The sequence below is a fragment of the Equus caballus genome, chromosome 3 (genome assembly GCF_041296265.1).
Source record: "Equus caballus isolate H_3958 breed thoroughbred chromosome 3, TB-T2T, whole genome shotgun sequence".
Taxonomy (NCBI): Eukaryota; Metazoa; Chordata; class Mammalia; order Perissodactyla; family Equidae; genus Equus; species Equus caballus.
In genome coordinates, this window is record NC_091686.1 from 122,735,775 (window position 1) to 122,757,449 (window position 21,675).

The 21,675-nt window shown below is 60.0% G+C and overlaps 1 protein-coding gene across 1 annotated transcript; it reads left to right on the forward strand.

Annotated features, from left to right (window-relative positions):
- The first annotated feature begins 323 nt into the window (after positions 1–323).
- Positions 324–21,466, forward strand: LRPAP1 (LDL receptor related protein associated protein 1). Its single transcript, XM_023638454.2, has 8 exons — positions 324–665; positions 10,855–10,999; positions 14,552–14,676; positions 15,698–15,818; positions 16,518–16,676; positions 17,449–17,531; positions 18,972–19,148; positions 21,010–21,466. The coding sequence occupies exons 1-8, from the start codon at positions 459–461 to the stop codon at positions 21,070–21,072; spliced, it is 1,080 nt and encodes a 359-aa protein (XP_023494222.1). The 5' UTR covers positions 324–458; the 3' UTR covers positions 21,073–21,466.
- The last annotated feature ends 209 nt before the right edge of the window (positions 21,467–21,675 follow it).

The window sequence follows — 21,675 nt, forward strand, 5'->3', positions numbered from 1 at the left end:
GCGCCAAGCAGGGCCACCTTGATGAAGCCCGTAATGACAAGGAAGATTCCCTATCAACGCAGGTGACAGAGAAGGTCTAAGGAACAGCCAGACACTGTCCCGATTTCTGAACTGTGTACTCTTTCTACGGAGTGGAGGGGAACGGGCCTCCTGTCATTCCAGATTCCGGGGTCTGGGCGGCTGGGTCCCCTCTCAACTCCGCAATCCCAGTTTGGGCAACCCTGGCTGTAAGGGCTTGCGGGGCGCCAGGCGTCACGAGGCGGAGGCGTGGTTGCCTAGGAAATGTCCACGTGCCTCCGCAGGGCTTCCCGGACCTTGTAGTCCGCCGGAGGCCTTGCCCGGGCCGGCCGCGCGGGAAGGGACTACAACTCCCAGGAGGCGGCGCGGCGGGGCGGGGCGGGGCGGGGCGGGGCCTCTTCCGTCCGGCAGCGCGGGGTCTCGGCGGCTGGAAGAGGAAGATGGCGTCGCGGAGGGTCCGAGCTGTGTCGCGCGGGCTCCCGCCGCTCTTGCTGCTGCTGCTGCTGCTGCTCGGGCCCCTGCCGGCGGCGGGCCACGGCGGCAAGTACTCGCGGGAGAAGAATGAGCCCGAGCTGTCGCCGAAGCGCGACCCCGGGGGGGAGTTCCGCATGGAGAAGCTGAACCAGCTGTGGGAGAAGGCCCGGCGGGTGAGCAGGGTGGGGCCTCCTCCACCCGGGGGTCGGCGGGGCCTGGGTCACCTCTGTCTCGGGGGTCCGCGAGGCCAGGGTCACCTCTATCTGCGGGTCCACGGGGCCAGGGCCTCCTTTATCCCGTGGGTCTGCAGGGCCAGCGTCACTTCTGTCTCTGGGGTGCTCGGGGCCAGCGTCATTTTTATCTGGGGCTACACGGGGCCAGGGCCTCCTGTTTCTCGGGGGTCCGCGGGGCCAGAGTCTCCTCTGATCTCAAGAGATGGATGGAGTGCCTGGCCCAAGCTCCCACTGACAGGTGGTGCCTACAGTCCTTAGACCCGCCCCCAAGTGTAGATAGGGATGTCCCTTGCCCCCCTGCCTTGGAAAGAGAGACCCAGACTCATGATTTCAGGCCGAGACTGGGGAGGCCTTTGTGCTGGTGCAGAAGGGGCTGCCCCCGCCAGTTAGTGCCCCCTCCCCCTGCAGCTGAGGCTGAGACCCCTCCCTGCATGCCGGCCCAGTGTTTGCTGCTGAGCTGAGTGACTTCTCCAGAGTCAGGGGCAGAACCAGGCTCGACCTCAGGCCTCCTCCGTTCAGGTCTGTGCTTCCTCTCTTACATTCCACCTCCCTGTGTGGAGAAACCAGAAACAGCCGTAGTGTTGGGCACAAAGCTGTGTCCCGGGACGGCAGAAATCCCAGCAGCAGGCCTGTTGTTAGCTGGGGAGAGAGGACCTGGTGAGGTGAGAGGAGAGGGCTCAGTTTAGAACACAAAGAGCACTACACTTGAGGAGTGCTCTCATCTGACTCGCATTCTACAGATGAAGATAAGGAGGCCTGGAGGGTAGAGGGCATCCCCAAGGTCACTCAGCCTGTGAGGGCAGAATTGGGACTACACTTTCTTAATGGGTGTGTGACCCTGGACCAGCCGCTCTCATTCACATACCGGTCACTCATTTGTTAGGCAGGGTGTGTGTTGAGTGGCAAAGGTATTTACAGGCTACACCCCCGCCCCTCCCGGCCTCAGTATCTAAGGTGAAGGGGGTCAGATTAGATCCAGCCTTCCAGTTTTATGCATTCCTGAATCTTTGAGAAGGAGAGTAAAACATTTGCAAAATAAGGACTAAGTCTTGGAGGAGAAAGAGGAGAGACTTTGGCAGGGGAGAAGGGGTGGGAGAGGGCGGGGAAGAAGACTGCAGGGGCGCTGGGGGGGTGGGATCCGTGCCAAGAGCATCAGCTCCACAGGCCCTTAAAGAGATTCTCCCGGGCCCAGTGCTGTTCCCAGACTAGTGTCCTTGAGGACTCTCTGGGGGGCCCAGCTGTCAAGGCCCGTTGGGTGTTCAGCCTGCAGAGGTGAGCGAGAGCGCTCTGGGCTGGAGAGGCAGGCAGGCTTCTTGAAGTGGGGGGCTCAGGAGGGGCTGGGGGCACCTGGATTTGGATGTGGCCGTAGAGAACAGAAGTGATGGGGAGGCCCAGGGATCCGTCCCCAGAGCCCCCTGTGGTGGGTGCCCTGCACAGCTGCTGAGCATTTGGGAACAGGAGGGACTGGCTCACTGAATCTGAGGTCGTGTCTGGAAATGCACTCTTGTGCCAGAGAGCCCGCCCCTGCCTCCCACCTGCCTGCAGTGCGTCCTGGTCCGCCCCACCTTGTTGGCAGATGCTGCTTTGCATGTGTCAGTCTGGATGGCTTCCTCGCATCTCCTGGCTGCTCACCTGCCCTCACTGCACCTGGACGTCCCCCACGTTCTCACCTGCGAAGTCCAGGCGTGACCTGTGTCAGTCTCAGGGCCTCATCCCCTGCTCTCTCTGCTCCGGGAACCCCAGCCCTGTCCCGGCTTTGGATGGCCGGTCCTTGAACTAGATGACCTGTCTGGTCCGCCCAAGTCCTGAAATTCTGCAATCGCAGGTGCAGGTCTTTTCTGCTGAACAAAATGCGCGGGTCCTCCAGGTGGCGTTTATGCCTGGTGGCATTTTCTGTGTCCCTCCCCACTTCCGGAGAGCCTCGCCCTTGGAGGCAGGCTCATCTTGGTCCTCCTCCTAGACAGTGGGAGCTTTAAGGGCGGCAATGGGAGCTTGTCCTGGGCAGCGAGCTGCGTGTAGGCCTCAGGCAGTGCCCGGCTCAGAATCAGCACTCCTGCTGCTCAGAGAGCCTGGGCCGGTGCCACAGAAGTGTCTCATGGCACACCTTGCACACCAGTGTTCTCAGCCTTTTTGATAATTTGCTCTGTGAAAACATCCAGTGTCTTCGTTTTCTAGATACAAAATGATATCATGGTGTATCATGTACAGCGTATCGTAGGATATATGGCGTATCACATAAATAGGGTAAAGGAGTCTGAGGAAGTTACTTGCCTCGTCCTCTCTCTCCAGCCCATGTTTTACGGGGCGGGGTTGGTGCCCTAGTTCGGGACTTCTGAGAAGACACTGAAACTCCCTTCCCGTCCCCTGAGACTGGACCGGGGAACGGCTTGTGTTGCTCCATCCCATCCCCGCATCTTAAATCTTGACTTTCTGTGAAATTACCCAGTTCCTGTTTGATGGGAGTCCATGGAAGGGCTCTGGGCCAGACCTCGGGAGCCAGGGTTGCTTTTGCCCAGCCTCGTGGGTCTCGTGACATTTTCCGGGCTGTTGCGAGACTCCTGAGCAGTGGGGCTGGGGGCTGTCTGTGGAGCCTTGGGGTTTGGGTAAAACGGTGAGAAGTCTTCTCGGGGTGCCTCTATGGGCATGGGGTCGTCTGGATGCCCCGTGCTGTGATGTGGGGGCATCCCGAGCAGGGCCACGGGGTGCCCCGGCAGAACACTCAGGGGCCTGGTTCTGTGAGCTCCAGGCTCCCGTCAGGGATTTAGTCATCCTGACACCGGTGATTAAAACATTTTGAAGCATGTCTTCTCCTCCCAGGTAGGAGGGCAGGAAGAGGGGGTTGTGTCTGAATGCACTTTCCCCCGCGTGGCCTGTTTCCCTTCCCTCATTGTGTGTACGCAGGCACCACACCCCTCGCTCCAGGGAGGCCTCAGGAAGGGCAGGCCAGGGACTGGGCATCATCTGCACATGTGCCCCCAGCGGCTGGGGGATGAGTGGAGCTGGGTTCTGTCCTTGGAGCTCACTCACTGTACACGATGAGAGTAAGACGGGGGGTGGGAGGTTGCCTCGAGGTGGATGTGGGCTCCCAGGTCCCCGTGGGCACAGGTACAGTGTTGGTGCCAGCACGACGCCCAGCCTCCTTGATTGTGCTCTGCACACCGTCGCTCAGCCAGAGCGCAGAGCTGTGGCCGGGGTGACGTTTTCTTTTACCACTTTACTGAGATGTGATCGGCATCAGAAAAGCTGTGCGTGTTTAACGTGTGCATCTTGACGCACGGCAGTGTTGTTAACCATAGGCACCCTACTGCGCGTAGGCCTCTAGGGCTTGCTCGTCTCACAGAACTGATGCTTTGTGCCCTTTGGCCAATACCGCCTGACTCCCTCCCCCCGGCGCCTGCCACCACCCTTCCACTCTGCTTCACTGAGTTTGGCTGTTTGAGCTTCTTCCCGTGAGTGTCACGTGGGAGTGTTTGTTGTTCTGCGTCTGGCTCCTTTCACTCAGCATCATATCCTCCGGGTTCATCCATGTTGTCACAAATGGCAGGATTTTCTTCTTTTTTGAGGCTGAATAATATTCCATTGTGTGTTTATACCACATTTTCTTTATCCATTTATTTGTCAGTGGGCGTTTAGGTTGTTTCCACGTCTTGGCTGTCGTGAATAATGCTGCGTTGAGCATGGGGGTGCAGCCATTTCTTGGAGATTCCCATTTCACTTCCTTTGGACACGTACCCGGAAGTGGGTTCTGGATCACGTGGTAGGTCTGTGTTGAGTTTCGAGGAGCCCCGTGCAGTTTCCACTGTGGCTGCAGCAGTTTACGTTCGCATCAGCAGTGCACAAGGCTTCCGCTTTCCCTCATCCTCGCCAGCGCTGGTTGTTTCCTGTTTTGTTTTTTTATAATGTGTCCTGCCAGGTGTGAGGTGATACCTCGTGGGGGTCTTGATTTGCATTTCCCTGGTGATGGGTGACGTTGAGCACCTTTTCATAGACCTTTTGGCCATTTGTGTGTTGTCTGAAGAAATAGTCAAGTTCTTTGCCCTTTTTTTTAATCACTTCTATTCAACATGGTACTTCAAGTCCTAGCCAGAGCCATTAGGCAAGAAGAAGAAATGAAAAGCATCCAAATTGGGAAGGAAGAAGTAAAATTATGTCTGTTCACAGATGTTATGATCTTACGTGTAGAAAACCCTAAAGACTCCAGAAGAAACTGTTAGAGCTAGTAAACTCGCTGAAGTTACAGGATACGAAATCAACGCACGAGAGTCAGTGCCTGTCTGTACACCAGCATCGACCTCTCTGAGAAGGAAAGTAAGAAAGCAGCCCCATTTACAGTAGCATCAGAAAGAGTGAAATACCCCGGCCAGCTCTGGGCCAGCTTCTTAACCTCCCTGGGCCTCAGTGTAACCGGCTGCCCAGAGTTGTCGTGAAAGTCACGGAGCCCTCCGCCTGGCACGTGGCGCTGCTCAGCGGAGGAGGGTGTGACGGGTCACGATGGTGCTGGCGCCTCCAGTCTGAGAGCAGTCCGGGAGGACAGGTCAGCCAGCCCGAGCGGCTCCTCAGAGAGTGCTCGGCTCTCAGGTGCCCTTGGTGCTCCCCCGGAGCATCTGGAAACACTCGTCTCTGACCAGCCGCCTCCTTGCCCGCCTGTCGGCTTGTCTCGTCCTTAGTGATGGTTTACCTCACTGTTAGTGTTGGGCAGATTCTGTTTGCATTTGGTTTTTATTAAGTAGTTCTTTTCTCATGTTGGGTTAACATTTACCCTTCAGTTGAAGAATTGAAAGAATGCAGAGTGGACGCCAGGTATTTGCGTGCGACCTGTTCCTTTTCCTCCTTTTTGGCCTGGACTTGATGGCTGCTGCTTCTGGGGCACTTCTGCCTGGGGGCATTTGCAGCATCAACTCGCGGGCCCTCCGTTTCAGGGGAAGGTCAGCGCCAGATCACGGCTGCTTTCTGTGAGATGCGGCATGTCGTCTAGATCCCCAGAGGCCTCAGAGCAGAGAGGGAGGGACTCGAGAGGGCATGCCAATAACGGGCCCTGATGGGCACCAGAGTGTGCAGCACCCTGGGCTCCTGCCCTGACGTTGGTGGGCTGACTCCGCTGGGGCCCTGGGGAGGTGGACAGATAAGAAGGTGAGGGGTCACTGGGTCCCCAGGCCCATGCTTTGTCTGCCAGCTCGAGGTCGTCAGATCTGTCCCCCTGCGGTGCAACTAGCTGGCAGTCAGAAGACACCAGGTCCCTCTCCTGCAGCCCAAGAGAGGGACACCCAGGGTCGTCCTGCTGTCGCAGTGACCATGGAGAACAGGGCCGGGAGCCAGCCCCTCCGCCCTCGCCGTCCCCAGCTGCAGCTCCTGCGGCGAGCAGGCCCCTGGCGGTGACGGCAGAGCGAGCCCTGCTCTTGCACAGAGATGCTCTGGGGCCTGGGCCTCAGTGCCTGTGTCCTCGGCGTCCTAGATGTGCTGCAGGCTCCCTTCCGGGCAGCACAGCAGACGAGACGCCACTCAGTAGGAGGCTAGTAACAGAGCAGCCAGACGTCGCGTTCAGGGAACCAGAAACGGGAGCAAGCCTGTCACTCCACAAAGCACACTCACAAAGCACAGAGATGCGGCTGAATGCCTCGCAGTGCCAGCCTGTTCTTCCTGCAGAAGGGGCCTCCCTCCCTTCTGCCTGCCCACTGCCCACCTGCCAGTGCCGGGCCGCCCCTCCTGGGAAGTCAGCACTCTCAGATCCATCGTCCAGTTCGTCTGCCCCGGGGAGCGCACAAGTCAGAGAGGTTGCGGTCCTGGTGGTCCTGAGAGCACCAGCAGACAGGCATCCAGGCAACGGGCCTGGAGGAGCCTGGGACGGAGCTCCGGGAGCTGGCTGGGCAGGTGGAGCCAGGTAGCCCCGCCCTGGGCACTGTTTGAGGAGCCCCGGGCATCCATGTAGGCTTCACATGGAAGGGTTTCGGCCCCGGGGGGGTGGTTGGGGTGGGGAGACCATGAGAGAGCCCAGGGCTCCTGAGGAACCTGCCCCTAGGAGAGCCCATGGGGGGGGTGCGAGCCCACAGAGCAGGTCAAAGAAACTTCCGGAGAATCAGAAGGCCGTCCTGTCCTCGGCCCTGGTGCCCTCTTTGTACTGTTGAGGAGCTGTTCTGGGCGGATTTCAGACCTGGGGAGGGCGGCCCGGGTTTCCTCGGCATCTCCCGAGAGGCCTCCCGGAAGCTGGGTGCTGATCCCGGTAGCTGTGGGCGATTCCGAGGAGAGAGCTCTGCCCTTCCTCGGGGCCATCCCCAAAGGGGTCATCGTGGTGACGCTTTTAACCTCAGAAGCGTGGCGGCCCTGTTCCTGTACCGTGTGGTCAACGGCTGGCTGTGCTGTCCCGTGCATGTTGGGTGGTTCCAACCGACCCCCTCCGCCAAGAGTGCCGCGTGCCCACAGGAGCGCCTGCAGGCTGGGCCTCGCTACCGTGGGCTCGGGTGCCTGGGCAGTGGCCTGCGCTGAGGCCTGATCCCTGGCAGGGGCAGCCATGTGAAACTCGGCAGCGGAATGTTCCAGTAGAGGAGTGCAGTGGAATGTTCCAGCTGGTCTGGCTGTGCCAACAGGAGTCAGCGGGAAGGGCTGAAGCAAAGGTCCAGGTCTCCTCTCAGCCTCCCTGGGCTCTGTCCCCGTGGGGTGGGGACGGTGGCCCAGAGCCTGGGGCCACAGAACACAGGGTCAGTGCTCACGCCTGCCTGGAGCCGAGGCTTCTGCCTGCCTCCCGCTGCCTTGGGCAGGGGCCGAGAGCTATGGCAACACCAGAGGGCGCTGGGCCCTTACTTCCCAGCGCCTTCACAGGAGGACCCCCCACACGGTACATGCATCCCGCTGGCCTTCTCCACTTGCCCCAGTGGAGGGTGGTGGCCCACTCCAGCTGCTGAGGCCACTCAGCCACCTCGAAGCCCCAGTTCCTCACACGCGGGGGCAGCGGATCACTCAGCCAGCGTGGCCATGTGTGGGCCCCCGTGCGTCAGGTGTGGCAGAGGCTGGGCAAGGTGGTCCTGGCACAGCTGTGAGGGGTGGGGGTTTTCTGAGGGGGGGTGGCAGAGCTGGCCGTGTCGCCTGGGCTGTGGCACCATCCAGCTATCGGTAGTGGTTCACTGGCCCCTGCGGGTCAGCCTGTGGTTAGGGCCTCCTTGTGCCCGGGCCTGGCACTGCCCCGAGGAATGAGCTGCCCAGGGGTGGGCGCGAGCCCCAGAGGACGAGTGGGGGAGGCAGCTCCAGACACAGGTGGTTTGGCGTCGCTAGTGCATCATTCTGGTCAGTCAGTGTTCCTAGGATGGGGCCAAGGAGTGGGGGACTGGTAGGTCCCTGCTGGAGCCACAGAGAGGTTCTGGTGGGGACCAGCTTCAGGACAAGCTCAGACGTGGGCTTTCGGGATGTCCTTAGCCACCCCTCACCCCAGGACTTGTTCTCGAGAATCTGGGTCCTCGCAGAACTTAACCGGTCTGAGATTCAGTAGATTTGGGAAGCTGGGCTCAGCAGAGCTGATAGTCCTTTGCTGCAGGACTTCTCAGAACCTTTAGTATGCTGATGTCACAATGTGGGCATGCTGTGGCCTTCCCCACTAAGCTGCCCTCAACCCATTTCCGTGAATCCTGGTGTGACCATCCAAGGCACATTCTGGGTAGTGCAGATCTTGGCAAACCTGCTTTATGAAGAGGAGCCTGAGCTCCACTGAGGACCCGGCTTGCCGCGGCACACCGAGCCAGGAGCAGGTCAGAGTCGGGAGCTGAGCTCACGAGAAGGTGGCGTCTGACCAGCTCTTACAGCGTGGGACGCTGGTGTGGTTTTAGACATCAGCCGCTAAACTTGCAGGGGTTTTTTTTAGGGTTTTTTTGGCATTTGGAATGCTTTGATCTTTCCAGTTAGCACCATTGGTATCCATAACTGCAACGTCATAACTTTTAGCATTTCACATAACTAGTCAGTAAGGACATTTTTTGAGGGTGGGAGTAAGAACAGAAGGGCAGGAGCTAGAGTGTCAGCTTTCACACTTCTCTTAAAAAGTCAGAAATCAAGGGGCCGGCCCAGTGGCGCAGCGGTGAAGTTCGCACGTTCTGCTTCGCCGGTTCAGATCCCGGGTGTGGACATGGTACCGCTTGGCATGCCATGCTGTGGTAGGCGTCCCACATATAAAGTAGAGGAAGATGGGCACGGATGTTAGCTCAGGGCCAGGCTTCCTCAGCAAAAAGAGGAGGATTGGCAGCAGATGTTAGCTCAGGGCTAATCTTCCTCAAAAAAAAAAAACCAGAAATCAAAACTGTTTTCTTCTCTGCATCGAGCCTCCTGCAGACTTGCAGGTGCTTTTAGCTTTAATCCTGGCTCATCTCCTGGATTGGGTGTCTGCGAAGGAGAAGAGCTTGCTGGGCCCCGAGTCCTCCGGCCCCACTGCTCTCTCGATCAGCGGACGCAAACACCCTCCTCTCGTACCGCCGCTGAAGCTGGGGCATGCGGACCGCACCCTTGTCCTGCGCTCCCGCCACTGTCAGCTGCAGTGGGGTCGGGGACGGCATGGAGTAAGCATGTCTTCCCAGCACCGGGTGGCCTGCCTGCTGACGGGCTGGGGCTGGGGTGCGCCTGCTGGGCCAATCGCAGCCGGTGCGTGGGGGTGGATTCTCCTGTCACAGAGGCCTGGGGTCCCTTTGAGGACACTCAGGTGGAGAGACCCGCTCCCTGAGTGAGGGCCGGTGAGACGAGGACGGCAACTCTGAAGTTGTGATTGTGGATGAAGGATGTTCAGCTGAGTGTCTGTAGTCTTTATTGTCACTTTGCCCAGGACCACAAGCTCAGGCCTCCAGCATTCGGTCCAGTTCACAGCAACTGTCTGGCCCCAGGGAGGCCGAGTCGAGGGGCCCCTGTCCGCGCTCCTTGGTGGTCAGGGTGGACGTGCTCCGCCCCGCCACTCCCTCTCCTGCAGCCGCTGTGGTCCTCCCTTCTTGGTAGCCTTCAGTTTTCCTCGAAATTTCCTTCCTGCCCTGACCTGAAACTCTTGCGTCAGAGGTTCTGGCACTGGTGTGTCTTCCCTCCCTCCTGTGCTCATGGGCATGCGTACACATCCACACATGTGTGTCCAGCCCCAGCTCAGACCCCGGGAACAGACCCTTCCCGCCGGACAGCCAGGCTGCCCGGGGTCAGGTCCCAGCACCCTCGCCCGTGTCTGAGCGGACATCCACAGGGGAGTGCCTGCCTGGGCCGGCACCAGCCATTGAAGGAGCTGAGGCACGGAAGTGCTACCCAGGGGGCCCCGCACCCCGCAGCCCCGGGGTGTCATTAACCAGTCCCTCAGGGGTGGGGGCATCTGTCAGGCATGTTAACTAATTCGTTTTTAAAGCTGCATGTTTAAGGGAACAAACTAGAACCTTCATGTGTCATTTCATCCAGCAGAGGTGGTGCTGGCCTGGAACTCGGTGGCTGAGCAGGTGAGCAGGATCTGTGAGGACCCAGAGTTCCCACGGAGGCCCTCGGTCTGTCGGCTCCCAGCCTGGCCACCTGCTCGGAGGGAAGAGTGCAACGTGGGGCAGAGCTTCCCAGCCACTCCCTGGGGCCCCAGTTGTGCTTTTATTCATTTTTTCTCCATTTGGAAGTTTTCCGTGAATCCAGTCTCCTATCCTCTCTGATAGTTGTAGTTTATTTTTTATTGTAGTTACATAATACAAGGAAAAGGTGGTGGTTTCTTCAAGTCCCACGTTCGTGCCCCTGCATCTTCCCCCTGCATTGAGCCGGGTCCCCACGAGTGTCCCCAGGGTCCAGGCTGGGAAGCTGGGGTGTGCTGTTAGAGATGGCGTCCCTCAGGGGAAGGGGTGGCCAGCCTTCCCTCCCGTGCCCGCGTGCTCAGGCTGCTGATAGCATTGGCTCCCTAGGGCCTTGAGATTTCTAGATGCTTTCATGCCATAGTGACAGGTCTTCCTTCAGGCGAGGCTGGAGAGCGGGCTCAGTGTGAAGGCCCGTGGTCTGCACACCGCAGGGCAGAGGTCCCCTCAAAGTTCTCATGGGGACTTGTGCAGGGCTTTGACTGTCTGGGCCCTGACTCCGTCTCCCACTTGTCTCCCGGGTGGTACTGTTGGTTCCTCACGCAGCGGGATGTCAGGTGTCCTCTCCCCTCCCTCCACAGCTTCAGCTCTCTCCTGTGAAACTCTCCGAGCTCCACGCTGATCTGAAGATACAAGAAAGGGATGAGTTCAGCTGGAAGAAACTGAAGGCTGAAGGCTTAGATGAAGACGGGGAGAAAGAAGCTAAACTTAGACGCAATCTCAATGGTATCCTTCTTTTCTTTTTCACGTGAAGGGAAGCGGTCGCCCCGGCTCCATCGCCCTGGCTTCTCATTCTGACTCCTTGGTTGGTGGACAGGACGGAAGTGGGGCCGTCCTAATGCAGCCTGCCCGGCGGCTCACCTCCCAGGACAGAGCAGCTCTCGGCCGTGGGCACGGCTGCTGGGCTGTTTTGAGGGCTCTGGCAAACAGGAGGGAGGGCCAGGCCAGGGGCGTCTGGGGCATTAGCACACAAGCAGCTGAAGGCCCTGGAGCTGCTTGGCCCAGGAAGGAGGCTGGGGGCGGCCAATGCCCACAGTCGCCTGGAAGAGGAAGCGGGTGTTCCCGGGGTCTGGAAGTTACGGGCGAGCCATTGCAGGTCTGTTAGGAAAATAGCTCTCTAACAGAACAGGATGCAGTGAGCTGCTTGTTGCTGTTGATAATCAGGAAGAGACAGAACGATTAACTGCCCGGGCAGCCCAGTGTGCAAGAGATGCGTGTTCTCAGGACCCGGAGGTTTTTCAGACCCCCTTCTCTGCCGTCCTCTCAGTCCAGCCAGGAGCCAGCAGTGCCCTGGCAGGAGGAGGCTGGACTCCAGGCGCTCCCATGCGTTCCGGTCAGCCGTGTTTTAGGCTGGCGCTTCCGAGCTGACTGGTCTTGCTGCCGTCCGCGTGGTGGAGAGCAGAGAGTAGAAGGAAGGCAGGTCACCATCCCGCCTGCTTGGCCCTGGCGCCTGGAGACCCACCACGCCCTGGCCTGCCATCCGCCACGGCACGTGGGCGTGCCCTGGCCACTCTGCGCCTGGTGCAGCTCCCTGCAGAGCCCAGACGTCGGGGGGTCAAGTGGTTGTGGCTGTGGGTGCTGCACGTGTGGCTGCAGAGTCTGCTCTGCCTGCGCTGTAGCCCTCCCACGTCTCACGCATGCCCCGTGCATTCCAGGTGGCCCAGGGCCAAGATGGAGGGGCAGGAGGGAGCACAGAGGTCGCCCAGCAGTCCTCTCCCTCCCCAGGGCACCTTCACCCTAAACTCCCACTGCCAGGCCATGTCCTCCTGGGAGTAGCCTTCAGACCAGAAATGTCCAGGTCCGTGTCCCAGGTGGAGCCATCCCTGTTTTCTGCTTGGGTGACGTTGGTGCCAAAGTCACCTGGCAGAAGATTGACCTGGACCAGAAGAGCTGGAGTGCTGAAGCAGACGCTCCCGAGCATTCGCTCTGGGAGACCTGTGTTCACCGAGTGGCTAGCCATCTTCCGGGTGTGGCCCGTAGGCCCCCACCCCGGGCTGTTACCAAGGCTGATGCCACACCTAGGGGTCCACATGGTGCAGCGTCCTGGCCAGAGCTTGGGACATGAAAGGGAAGATCCAAGTGTAACCAGATTTGTCATGGGCACGCCAGACGTTTGGTCCACCGGCCATGCCCCAGCTCCTTAGGGAGCAAGCCACATCGACTCTCCCTTGTCTTGGCCGACGGCTTTGAGCAGGCGGGTCCTGCTTGCTGCATCACCTCCAGAGCTGCGGCGCGCCCCAGGCTGGGCTGGCCTCGCCCCATCCAGCGTGGTGCTCCCTCCCCGGTGCACCCCAGAGGCGTGGCAGGGCCCATGAGCAGAGGAGGCTGCACTGGGTGCTCTGTGGGGCCTCTTCCATTCCACTTTAGTGTTTGTGACTCCAGTTCATGCCGAACCCAGCACTGCTGGGATCCAGAGCCTTTCACGGTCCAGGCTGCTGAGGGCACGCTCAGACTTGGGTGACTTGCTTTTTGACGGGGTCTGATGCAGCCTCCTTTGGCCTCTGACTTGGGACTCTCGGCTCGGACTTGGAGGACCTGGGCCAGCTGCTCTCTGAGAGCCCGATGACACGGTTGGGCCCGCTTCCCATTGCTCTTCCTCCCCAGGCTCGGGGGCCACTGGGGGTGCGCCAGAACTCAGAGGGGCTGGCGGGACGGCCGCTGAGTGGACTTCAGAGGCAGGGCCAGGCACCAGCTTGCTGGACGGGAGATACCCGGCAACCTTTTCTTCTAAATAGTGTTTAAGGTGTAAATTGCATGTGATGAAACACAGATCGCAGTTACACGGTGTCATGAGCTTCATAGCTGTGTGGCCCACACCTGACCATGTCCCTTCACCTGAGGCAGCTCTCCCTGGCTCAGTAGAGGGGCTCCTCTGCAGTTTAGGGCAAAGACCCCAGGCCATCTTGAATGTTCAGGAACCCTACGAGCTCTCACAGGCTGGGACACTGGGGGCATACACCTCACAGGTCATTCTCCAGACCTCCAGTCTAGGCTTCCAGGTGGAGTGAGTTCTGAGATGCAGGCAGTGTAGACTGAGACCAGGAAAGTGAAGCCTCCAGGAGCAGCTGAGCACAGGCCCCAGGGCTGACATGACCGAGGGTGGGCCCCTGGGATGAGGAGCGGCGTGTAGAGGTGTGCGCAGGTGGGCCATGATGCCCCCTGCTAGGACTGGTATGTCCAGTGTGCATTGTGGTTGAGGTCCAAAGGAGGGGCTAGGGGTCAGGGTTGGGTCAGGTGGGCTGCTGGCTTGAATGACAGGGACCCCAGGGGTTGCCAGGGTGGGGTGCAGGGTGAAGGGGAGTCTGCCACCCCACTTCTAGGGGAGACGTGATTGGGAGCTTGAGGGAGGCCCAGAGTGAGGACACCATCCCTTCAGAGCAGGGAGGAAGGGGCAAGCCCACCTCCAAGTAAGGAGGGGTGCGGGATGGGAGGGGATGCTGGGAGGGCACCAACGTCCCAGGTGGGCCCCGAGTTCCAGGTGGATCCAGCAGAGGGCTTGTCCCAGAGAGCCACAGCTGGAGGTCAGAATCCTGTCCCATGCCCAAAGCCGGCTTCCCGGGCCTGCCCCACGTCGTGTGGTGATGACAGGGTGCTGAGACGAGCCGCAGAGCAGGCCCCGTGCTGGAGAGGGGCTGTGGGGTGAGCCATGTCCTAGCTTCACTGAGAAGTAACCCTTAGTCACCGTCCCATGTTGACCGGCCCGGAGCAGGCTGTTAACTTTTTATTGGGAGCTGCTGACACTGAAGTTTCTCCTTTAGAAAATCTTTTCCTCCAAATACGAATGAGATTTGGGCTGCAGAAAACTCCCCTTGGTCTCCACCCGTGCACCCGTGAGCTGTCGTCCTCTTCCACGCTCACTGGCGTTCGCCCCATGACAGAAGCGGGGCTGCAGGTGTTGGTTTGGAAACGGCATGAAACCAGCCAGTAAAAACAACCCCATTGGTGGCGACTCCTGTCTGAGCCAGACCTGCCCACATGCCACTGGGTGCAGTGTGACCCCAGTGTGACAGGCATCAGGCCCGAAGTGTGTTCGGTAGGAAACCACGATGTGGTGGCATCTGTCTGAGGGGTCCCTGAAGCTGCTGGACCCATTGGTGAGAACAGGAGTCCTGGTCTGTTCACTCCTGTCCCCATGGGCCATATCCTGAGTGGTCACCAGAAAACCAGAGTGGGCGGAAGGACACTTGGAGGAAGGGAGCAGGCCCATGGCCAGCTTGAGTGGTGTGGGCTGTCCCTCACACGGAAGACCCTGTTGGGTAACCCCTGCTTCTCTCCTAGTCATCCTGGCCAAGTACGGTCTAGACGGGAGGAAGGACGCCCGCATGGTGACCAGCAACTTCCTCAGTGACGGCGCCGAGGAGGACAGCCTGGGCGACCCCAGGCTAGAGAAGCTGTGGCACAAGGTACCCCTCGGCGCATGCACACACCTGGAGCTCGTGTCCTCTCGTCGGGAGTTAAGGGGGCTGTCACGGAGCCTCTGCTCTGCAGGGTGGTCTCACCAAGGCAGCGGTTTCTTCATGAACCGGACGCCGTCTTCCTGTGGTCGTTGTCTCTCTCCTGTTCGGAGTACCTGCCCTCTCAGCAAAGGAATTCTATTTGGTGTACCAGCCATTAGAACTTCCGGTACAAGGACATGCTTAATCCCGTGTAGTTAACCGCCTGTACAGGCGCATAGTGTCACACGGGCCACGTGTTCACTTGTATTTAGTTTTAGGGTTGATCCTGTAGACTGTTTCTGTGATTCAGAAGGGGGTGTTCACCTGCTGGTCGGTGGCATTGGGCCACCCCTCGCCCTTCCCTGTGGGGGTGCAAACCTCCAGCGGGTGCCACTCCACCGGGCAGTGGTTTGGGCTGGCCGCAGCAAGGCGCTCATTGCTCCACTCCCCTTCGTCCACTGCTCCTGTTCAGCATGTTCTGCCTGGACCGCACTGGGCAGGGTCAAGCATTAGAATTCCAGCACCAGCCCAGCATCCTCGGTCACGAGGGTGGAGCTGGAGCAGGAGGGAGGGTGGGGATGTCTGCTGAGGAGTGGGGATCCCTGGACCTGCGTTACCCACGTGTCACTGCACAGCTCCAGGAGACAGGTGGGGTGACGATGAGGTGACTGGCCTGCGGCATCTCCTAGGAGGAGACGGTGCTCCCCACAACTGGCTAGTTTTATGGCCGTCTCCCCATTGGCCTTGGAGATGTTCAGGCAGGAGTGGTGACGGTGGTTGTTATTTTCCTGCCACCCCCCTGATAAAGGGTCATCAGGGGGAGAACAGGGCCCAAGCACTTCACACGGGAGCAAGGGTCCTCCCTGACCCCCGGGAACAATGACCTGTGTGACCCCAGGTGAACACTGCCCACAGCAGGGCACCCTGAGCTGTTGGTGGGTGAACATGGCCCATGGCAGGTGTTCACTCGAGATTGTCTTCCTCTTAGGCAAAGACCTCTGGGAAATTCTCCAGTGAAGAACTGGACAAGCTATGGCGGGAGTTTCAGCACCACAAAGAGAAAGTTCATGAGTACAATGTCCTGCTGGAGACCCTGAGCAGAACTGACGGTACTCCCCTGGCCTCCCTGTGAGCCCTGGCTCCACAATGCTCCAGAATGTTCTAGGATGGAGCTGCAGGGGGAAGGGGAAGATGGGGTTGGGGTGGGGTGCCCACTGCCTTTTTCTCAAGACTCTACCCAGCCCTCTGAGAATCTCAGTGTTTAGGGATATGTCAGTGCTTTTGACAGTTGCACAAGCACGTTTGGTTGGTCGAAACGTGTGTTTAGTAATATAGTCACCACTGGCCATCTCTCTCACACAAACGCGCAGTCGCCGCCTTTGGACTGCTGTGGTCCTCTGTGATAGCACCCTTGTTTTGGACTCGGGACTCACCCAGAATCCGTGGTTTTCCCACCCTCAGAAAGTCAGCAAACTGTGGGAGGGCTGGTGCGGGGTCACTGCATCCAGTCAGCCTCGGGTTCCTGGCTGAGCTCAGGACCGTCCCTGCAGGGGGCAGTCCTGGAACGTGTGTGCTGACGTCTGCACCTTTGAGCGGACGTGCGATGACAGTCCCCGTGTAAGAACCGCAGAGGCCGGCTGAGGGAGCAGGGCCTCTAGCAGGAGTGAGAGAGATTGGTTGCCCTCGCGGCCATGTGGGTTCAGGCAGAGCTCCGTGGGGTGGCATCTTAGGGCCATCTCAGGTCCTGCTGTCCCTGGGCCCACCCCCCCAGTGGAGGTCATCATCAGGCACTTGCTTCATTTCCGCAGAAATTCAGGAGAACATCATCAGCCCCTCCGACATGAGCCTCGTCAAGGAGGAGGTGCTGCACAGCAAGCACACGGAGCTGAAGGACCGCCTGCGGGGCATCAACCAGGGCTTCGACCGCCTGCGCAAAGTCAGCCACCAGGGCTACGGCGCCGAGTCCGGTACGCTCCGGGCCGTCTCCGGGGGGGAGGAAGTCCGGCCGTCTGCCCCAGTCACCCCTCTGATCCAGAACCGGCCTGGGTTGTGGGGGTGGGGTGGGAGCAGGGGGCCTTGGGGTGGGCGCCCTCCTGTCCGTCTCTGCATTCTCTGCAAGCGCACCTGGGCCCCTCTCTCTGGTGGCCACACTCAGCTGCACTTCGGGGCCATGCCACCCCTTTGACATCCGTCAGTCTTCCCTCGGCCCTGCATCAGTCAGGACTGCTGGTTACGCCAGGACAGGCAGTGGCCTGAGCCTCAGCCCAGGACTGTGGGCAGATGGACACAGTCCTGCCCTGGATGCCCCGAGGAACCCGCAGTCTCCGGACTCTGCTGCCCCTCGCCCCCACACACACTGCCTGCTCACTCGTCCGCCCCACCGGCCTCGAGTGCACAGGAGCACACCAAGTTAGCTCTGTCCCGCGGGAGAAGGCCCTCTCCGAGGTGCAGCAAACGCTCGTGCACACTGAGGAGAGTGGCTTTGACCAAGGGGCGGGTGAGGGCGTCCGCGAGGCCACATCCCGGGGTCCTGTGAACTATAGACTGAACGTGGGTGGGAAGAATGCTGGGTTTGCTGTCTGAGGAACCTGAACACATGCACGCACACTCATGCATATCACATACACATGCTCAGACACATGCACCTGTGTCCCCAGGGCTGGGTGGGACATGTGGGCCCCTGAGTGTCACGGGGGTGCTGCCACGCAGTCCCTGAGACGACTTTTGCTGTCCTGCCAGAGTTTGAGGAGCCCCGAGTGATCGACTTGTGGGACCTGGCCAGGTCTGCCAATTTTACAGAGAAGGAGCTGGAGTCGTTTCGGGTAAGGGGGCGCGAGAGCGTCCTGCCTCAGCAGCGCCGGCTGGCAGTGCCTCTCCTACGGGATTTCTGATCCCACGGGAAAGGCCCTTGGGCCTCGTCCCTTTCTGCACTCCGTCCCTCCATCGTCTGTTGTGGCATGTGGGGACCGTGCGTGTATCCTGGGACAGAGCAGGCCTCCAGTGAGTGGAGAGTGGCTTCAGGGCACCTGCTGCACGTTGGGTGTCCTGGGTATGAGAATTGGGGTGCGTGGAGGCAAGGGAGTTGATGGGTCTCTGGAGGAGGAGCTGTGGAGACCCTGCGTGGGGGCCCTGGCAGTGGACCTGGAGGAGAAGGTCTTTGGGTATCTGTGTCACCTCAGTGTGGGTCCTGTTGTGACAAAGCCACCACAGGCCAGTGGGTCAGGGATCAGCAAAGGGCACAGGCTGAGGGTGTGGAGCCGCCATTTCCTAGGACAGGAGCCCAGGGAGGGCAGAGTCTGCTGGGGCAGGGAGCTCCACCTGGGGCCTGTGGAGTTGAGCTCCTTCTGAGAGGTGCGGCCTGGAGCCAAGGGGTGGCGGGAGCTGGGAGCAGGGAGCAGCCCCCAGTGACGGAGGGATCAGGGAAGCCTCTGAAAAAATTGTCAGGTCGGATGAGAACAGAGACGTGATGTCGGGACACACAGGGAGGTCATTGCTTGTCCAGCAAAGGTCTCTATGCTGGGCATCTGTCCTGAGCTGGATGGGCAGTTGGCCCCTCTCAGAGCTTAGAGCAGTTCAGAGGGATGTGTCGCTGAGCTCTCACAGCCCCAGGGCAGGGCACTTGGCCCCACCCTGGAGGAAGTGACAGCTAACCGAGACTAGGACTGTGGTGGAATTGCTGGTTTGACGTCTCACCAGGAGCGCATTGGGCAGGAGGAGCAGGCAGGGTGGGACGGGGAGGAGAGGACAGTGCAGGAGTGGCCGGGATCAAAGCCCGAGCTCCACGTGTCGGGCTGGACATAGGGTCAGGGCTGGAGGGAACCAGATGCCTACAGGTGCCAATCACCGAGAGGGCACGAGGTCAGGGGTCAGCCAGGGCGCAGAGGGGCAGTGGCCCAAGTGTGGCCCCCAGCCGCTGTCGGGTTCTGGAGGGCAACCCGTCGGCGGATAGTGGTGCTCAGTATTTCTCCGTGTGCCGCTTCATAATGGCGTGGCGGCGGGGCCGGCGGAGCCATGGCCTCCACTCGGCCCTCGGGGCTGTCCTCAGCAGGCTGCATGCTGAAGGGGGCTCAGTGTGTGCAGCCTTCAGAGATGGGAGCACCTGTGTGCCGTGCTGCACCCCGTCACTCCGCAGGACCCCGTCCCTGCCCCAGACTGCAGCCTGCCGGCACTGTTCTCCTGAAGCCGTTGTCAGGCTTGCCCGGGGGCCCCAGAGGGCGTTAAGAGCATGTTAGGGAAATTCACTTGTTTAAACATCTGTCTAGGAGGAGCTGAAGCACTTTGAAGCCAAAATCGAAAAGCATAACCACTACCAGAAGCAGCTGGAGGTTTCTCACGAAAAGCTGAAGCACGTGGAGAGCTTTGGCGACAGAGAGCACGTCAGCCGGAACAAGGAGAAGTACGCCCTGCTGGAGGAGAAGACCAAAGAGCTGGGTTACAAGGTGGGCGTGCGCCCCCAGAAGGCGGCTCCCACTGGGGCTCTGTGGGGCCGGTGCGCACTGTCGCACTGGGGCCGGGATTCAGCCGTCTGCCTCCCCGGCCCCCGCGTGCACCAGCCTCCCCTCCCTGAGCCTCCTTTCCTCCTCTGCAAGGGGAGGCGGTCATCATGCCCCATGGAGCTCATGGAGGCGTCAGACAGGCAGCCACCTCCCGTCCTGCATGGGGGCTTCACGATCCTGAGGGGGCGACTGGGCCATGGTCTCTGCTGTGGGGCAGGGGCTTCCAAGCTCTTCCCACCCCCTGCCTCTGGGCCTGTTTGGCGCCGGGACACCTACACTACCACTCACACTCTCGGTGGTGACTCAGCAAGGGCGGTGGCGTGCACACACTCAGGTGGGGCCAGTGGGTGGGGCTGGAGCCTCGGCTCTTCCAGCTGCACAGCCAGCATCTTGGCCCCCAAATGTGTGGCTGGTCACTGGTTCTGTGGGTCCTTCGCTCCCGTGCGAGTGGCCCGTGATGGCTTTGGCGTCTCCCAAGTGCACCCGGCAGGCAGCGGTCTCTCCAGACTTTGGCCCCATGCGCGTGGAGACCATGCCCCGGGACACAGGGACCGGCTCAAGGCTGCAGCAGCTGGCCGAGCGGGGTTATCCTGTGTGTGTGGCTCGGATGGGGATCAGCTGCATTATGGGGAGACATTTGAACCCCAGATGATACACAGCCGTGGAGGACAGCTGAGACTGAAATGGCTCCCTTCTGGGGGACGCTCTGTATCCATGGGGTCTGTCTCTAGACCCTCGAGGCTGGACACCTGACCTGGCAGGGCCACCCAAGGTGGTGCAGGCCCCAGGCCAGCCACTGCTTCGTGCTCTGTAACAGCCAAGATGAGGGTGACCGGTGTCCTCCTGCAAGGCGCTGGTTAGGCTGTTTGTGGTGAGCCCACAAATCAGGGCACCTGCCCCCAGCATCAGAACATGAAGGGTCCTTTATCCAGAAGAGCTGCGGACACACGGGAGACTCTAGAAGGGGATGGAATGGGTTGCCTTGGGAGGGAGCTTCTCTTGTGCCTTTTGAATTTTGAACTACAGGGATGCGTTACATGTTCAAAAGTAAGTAACACTTAGAAAATAAAATAAGGGAAGATTTCCGAGAAGGAGGGGTGTGTGTGGATGCGCAGCTGCGTCTGGCAGGCATGGCGGGAGCAGCAAGTGCCTGTTGCCTGGGAGGTCGAGTCTAGAGTTCGCACCATAGCGCGAGAATGCTCAGGGGGCCTCCCCTAGGACAGAGGAAGATGACAAGTGAGCAGCTGCTCCTGGCTTCACCTGGCCGTGCAAAAAAGATGCCCTGTCGCTAGGAAATGCGTGTAGGTTGGACTCGGGTGCTTACGAGGACGGGGCGAGGGCAGAGGAGTGCCCAGTTGGTCGGAGGGGAGCCCCTGAGAGGAGGCACCAGAACCTTCCACAGGTTCTGCCCCCAGCACCAGCCTGCAGGGCTCTGTGAGGATTGGGAGAAGCTGCAGAGAGCTGAGCCTGGCCTGTGGGTGCTGACGAGGCTCCGCCCGCCATCGCGTTGTTGAGGGTGGACCCCTGGAGGAGCCAAGAAGAGTCCGACTGCCTTCGTGGCTTTGAAAGTGACGGGAGAGGACTGAGACAGCGCTCTTCTTTGTCAGCACGATCTGCTCCGAGCTGTCTGTTAGGCTCTGCAGGCGGTTTCTGGCTTGTGTTGAGCCGCTTTCGTGGCGTTCGTGACGGGTTCCCGATGCGCGGGTGACTGGACGGGAAGATTAGGAGCTCAGAGCTTCACTTCTAGACAGTGCGTCTCAGGTCCGGGTGAGTCTCCTCACCGGGTCTCCTTTGCTCTCTGCAGGTCAAGAAGCACTTCCAGGACCTGTCCAGCCGCATTTCAAGAGCTCGCCACAATGAACTCTGATGGCCCGGGGAGCCCAGCGTGAGGAGAAGGGAGGCACGATGCTCAGGGATTTTCCCAGAGACCATCCAGTGCTTTGGGGTGGCGTTCACATGACCAGGACCTCGGAAGGCGTGATGGGGACTGGCCCAGGGGCCTCAGGAGGGAAGGGTTGCTTCAAGTGCCGCCCGGGCCTGGCAGGGGCCTGCACTGTCGCCCTGGCAGCCCTGATTGGCCAGCGCCCTCCCCTCCAGTAATGCCGACACTCGCCTCCGGCCAGAGCGGTAATTTCCAGCTGCCGACTGAGTGGCGGCCTCTACGCTGCCAGGTGACAGTTCATGTCAAATCTTATAAATCTGCCCTGGAAATCCTCTGTGTGGAGTCCTGGAAATAGACGTGTGTGAATTGGGGGTCATTAGGTCACGTGGTGTTTCTGTCTCGTGTCTACGTCGGTCACGGTGAGCGCTCTGCCGCTGCGGCTGGAAGGGCCCTCTTCTGCCCCCACGGCCCCATTCTTGTCAAGAGCGTGTGGGGAAGGAAGGGCTGATGGCCTTAGCGGTCACCTCTCCTGGGGTTGGAGTGGAAATTACAGGGTGGAGAAGGCCAGGCAGGGGGAAGGGACTGTGA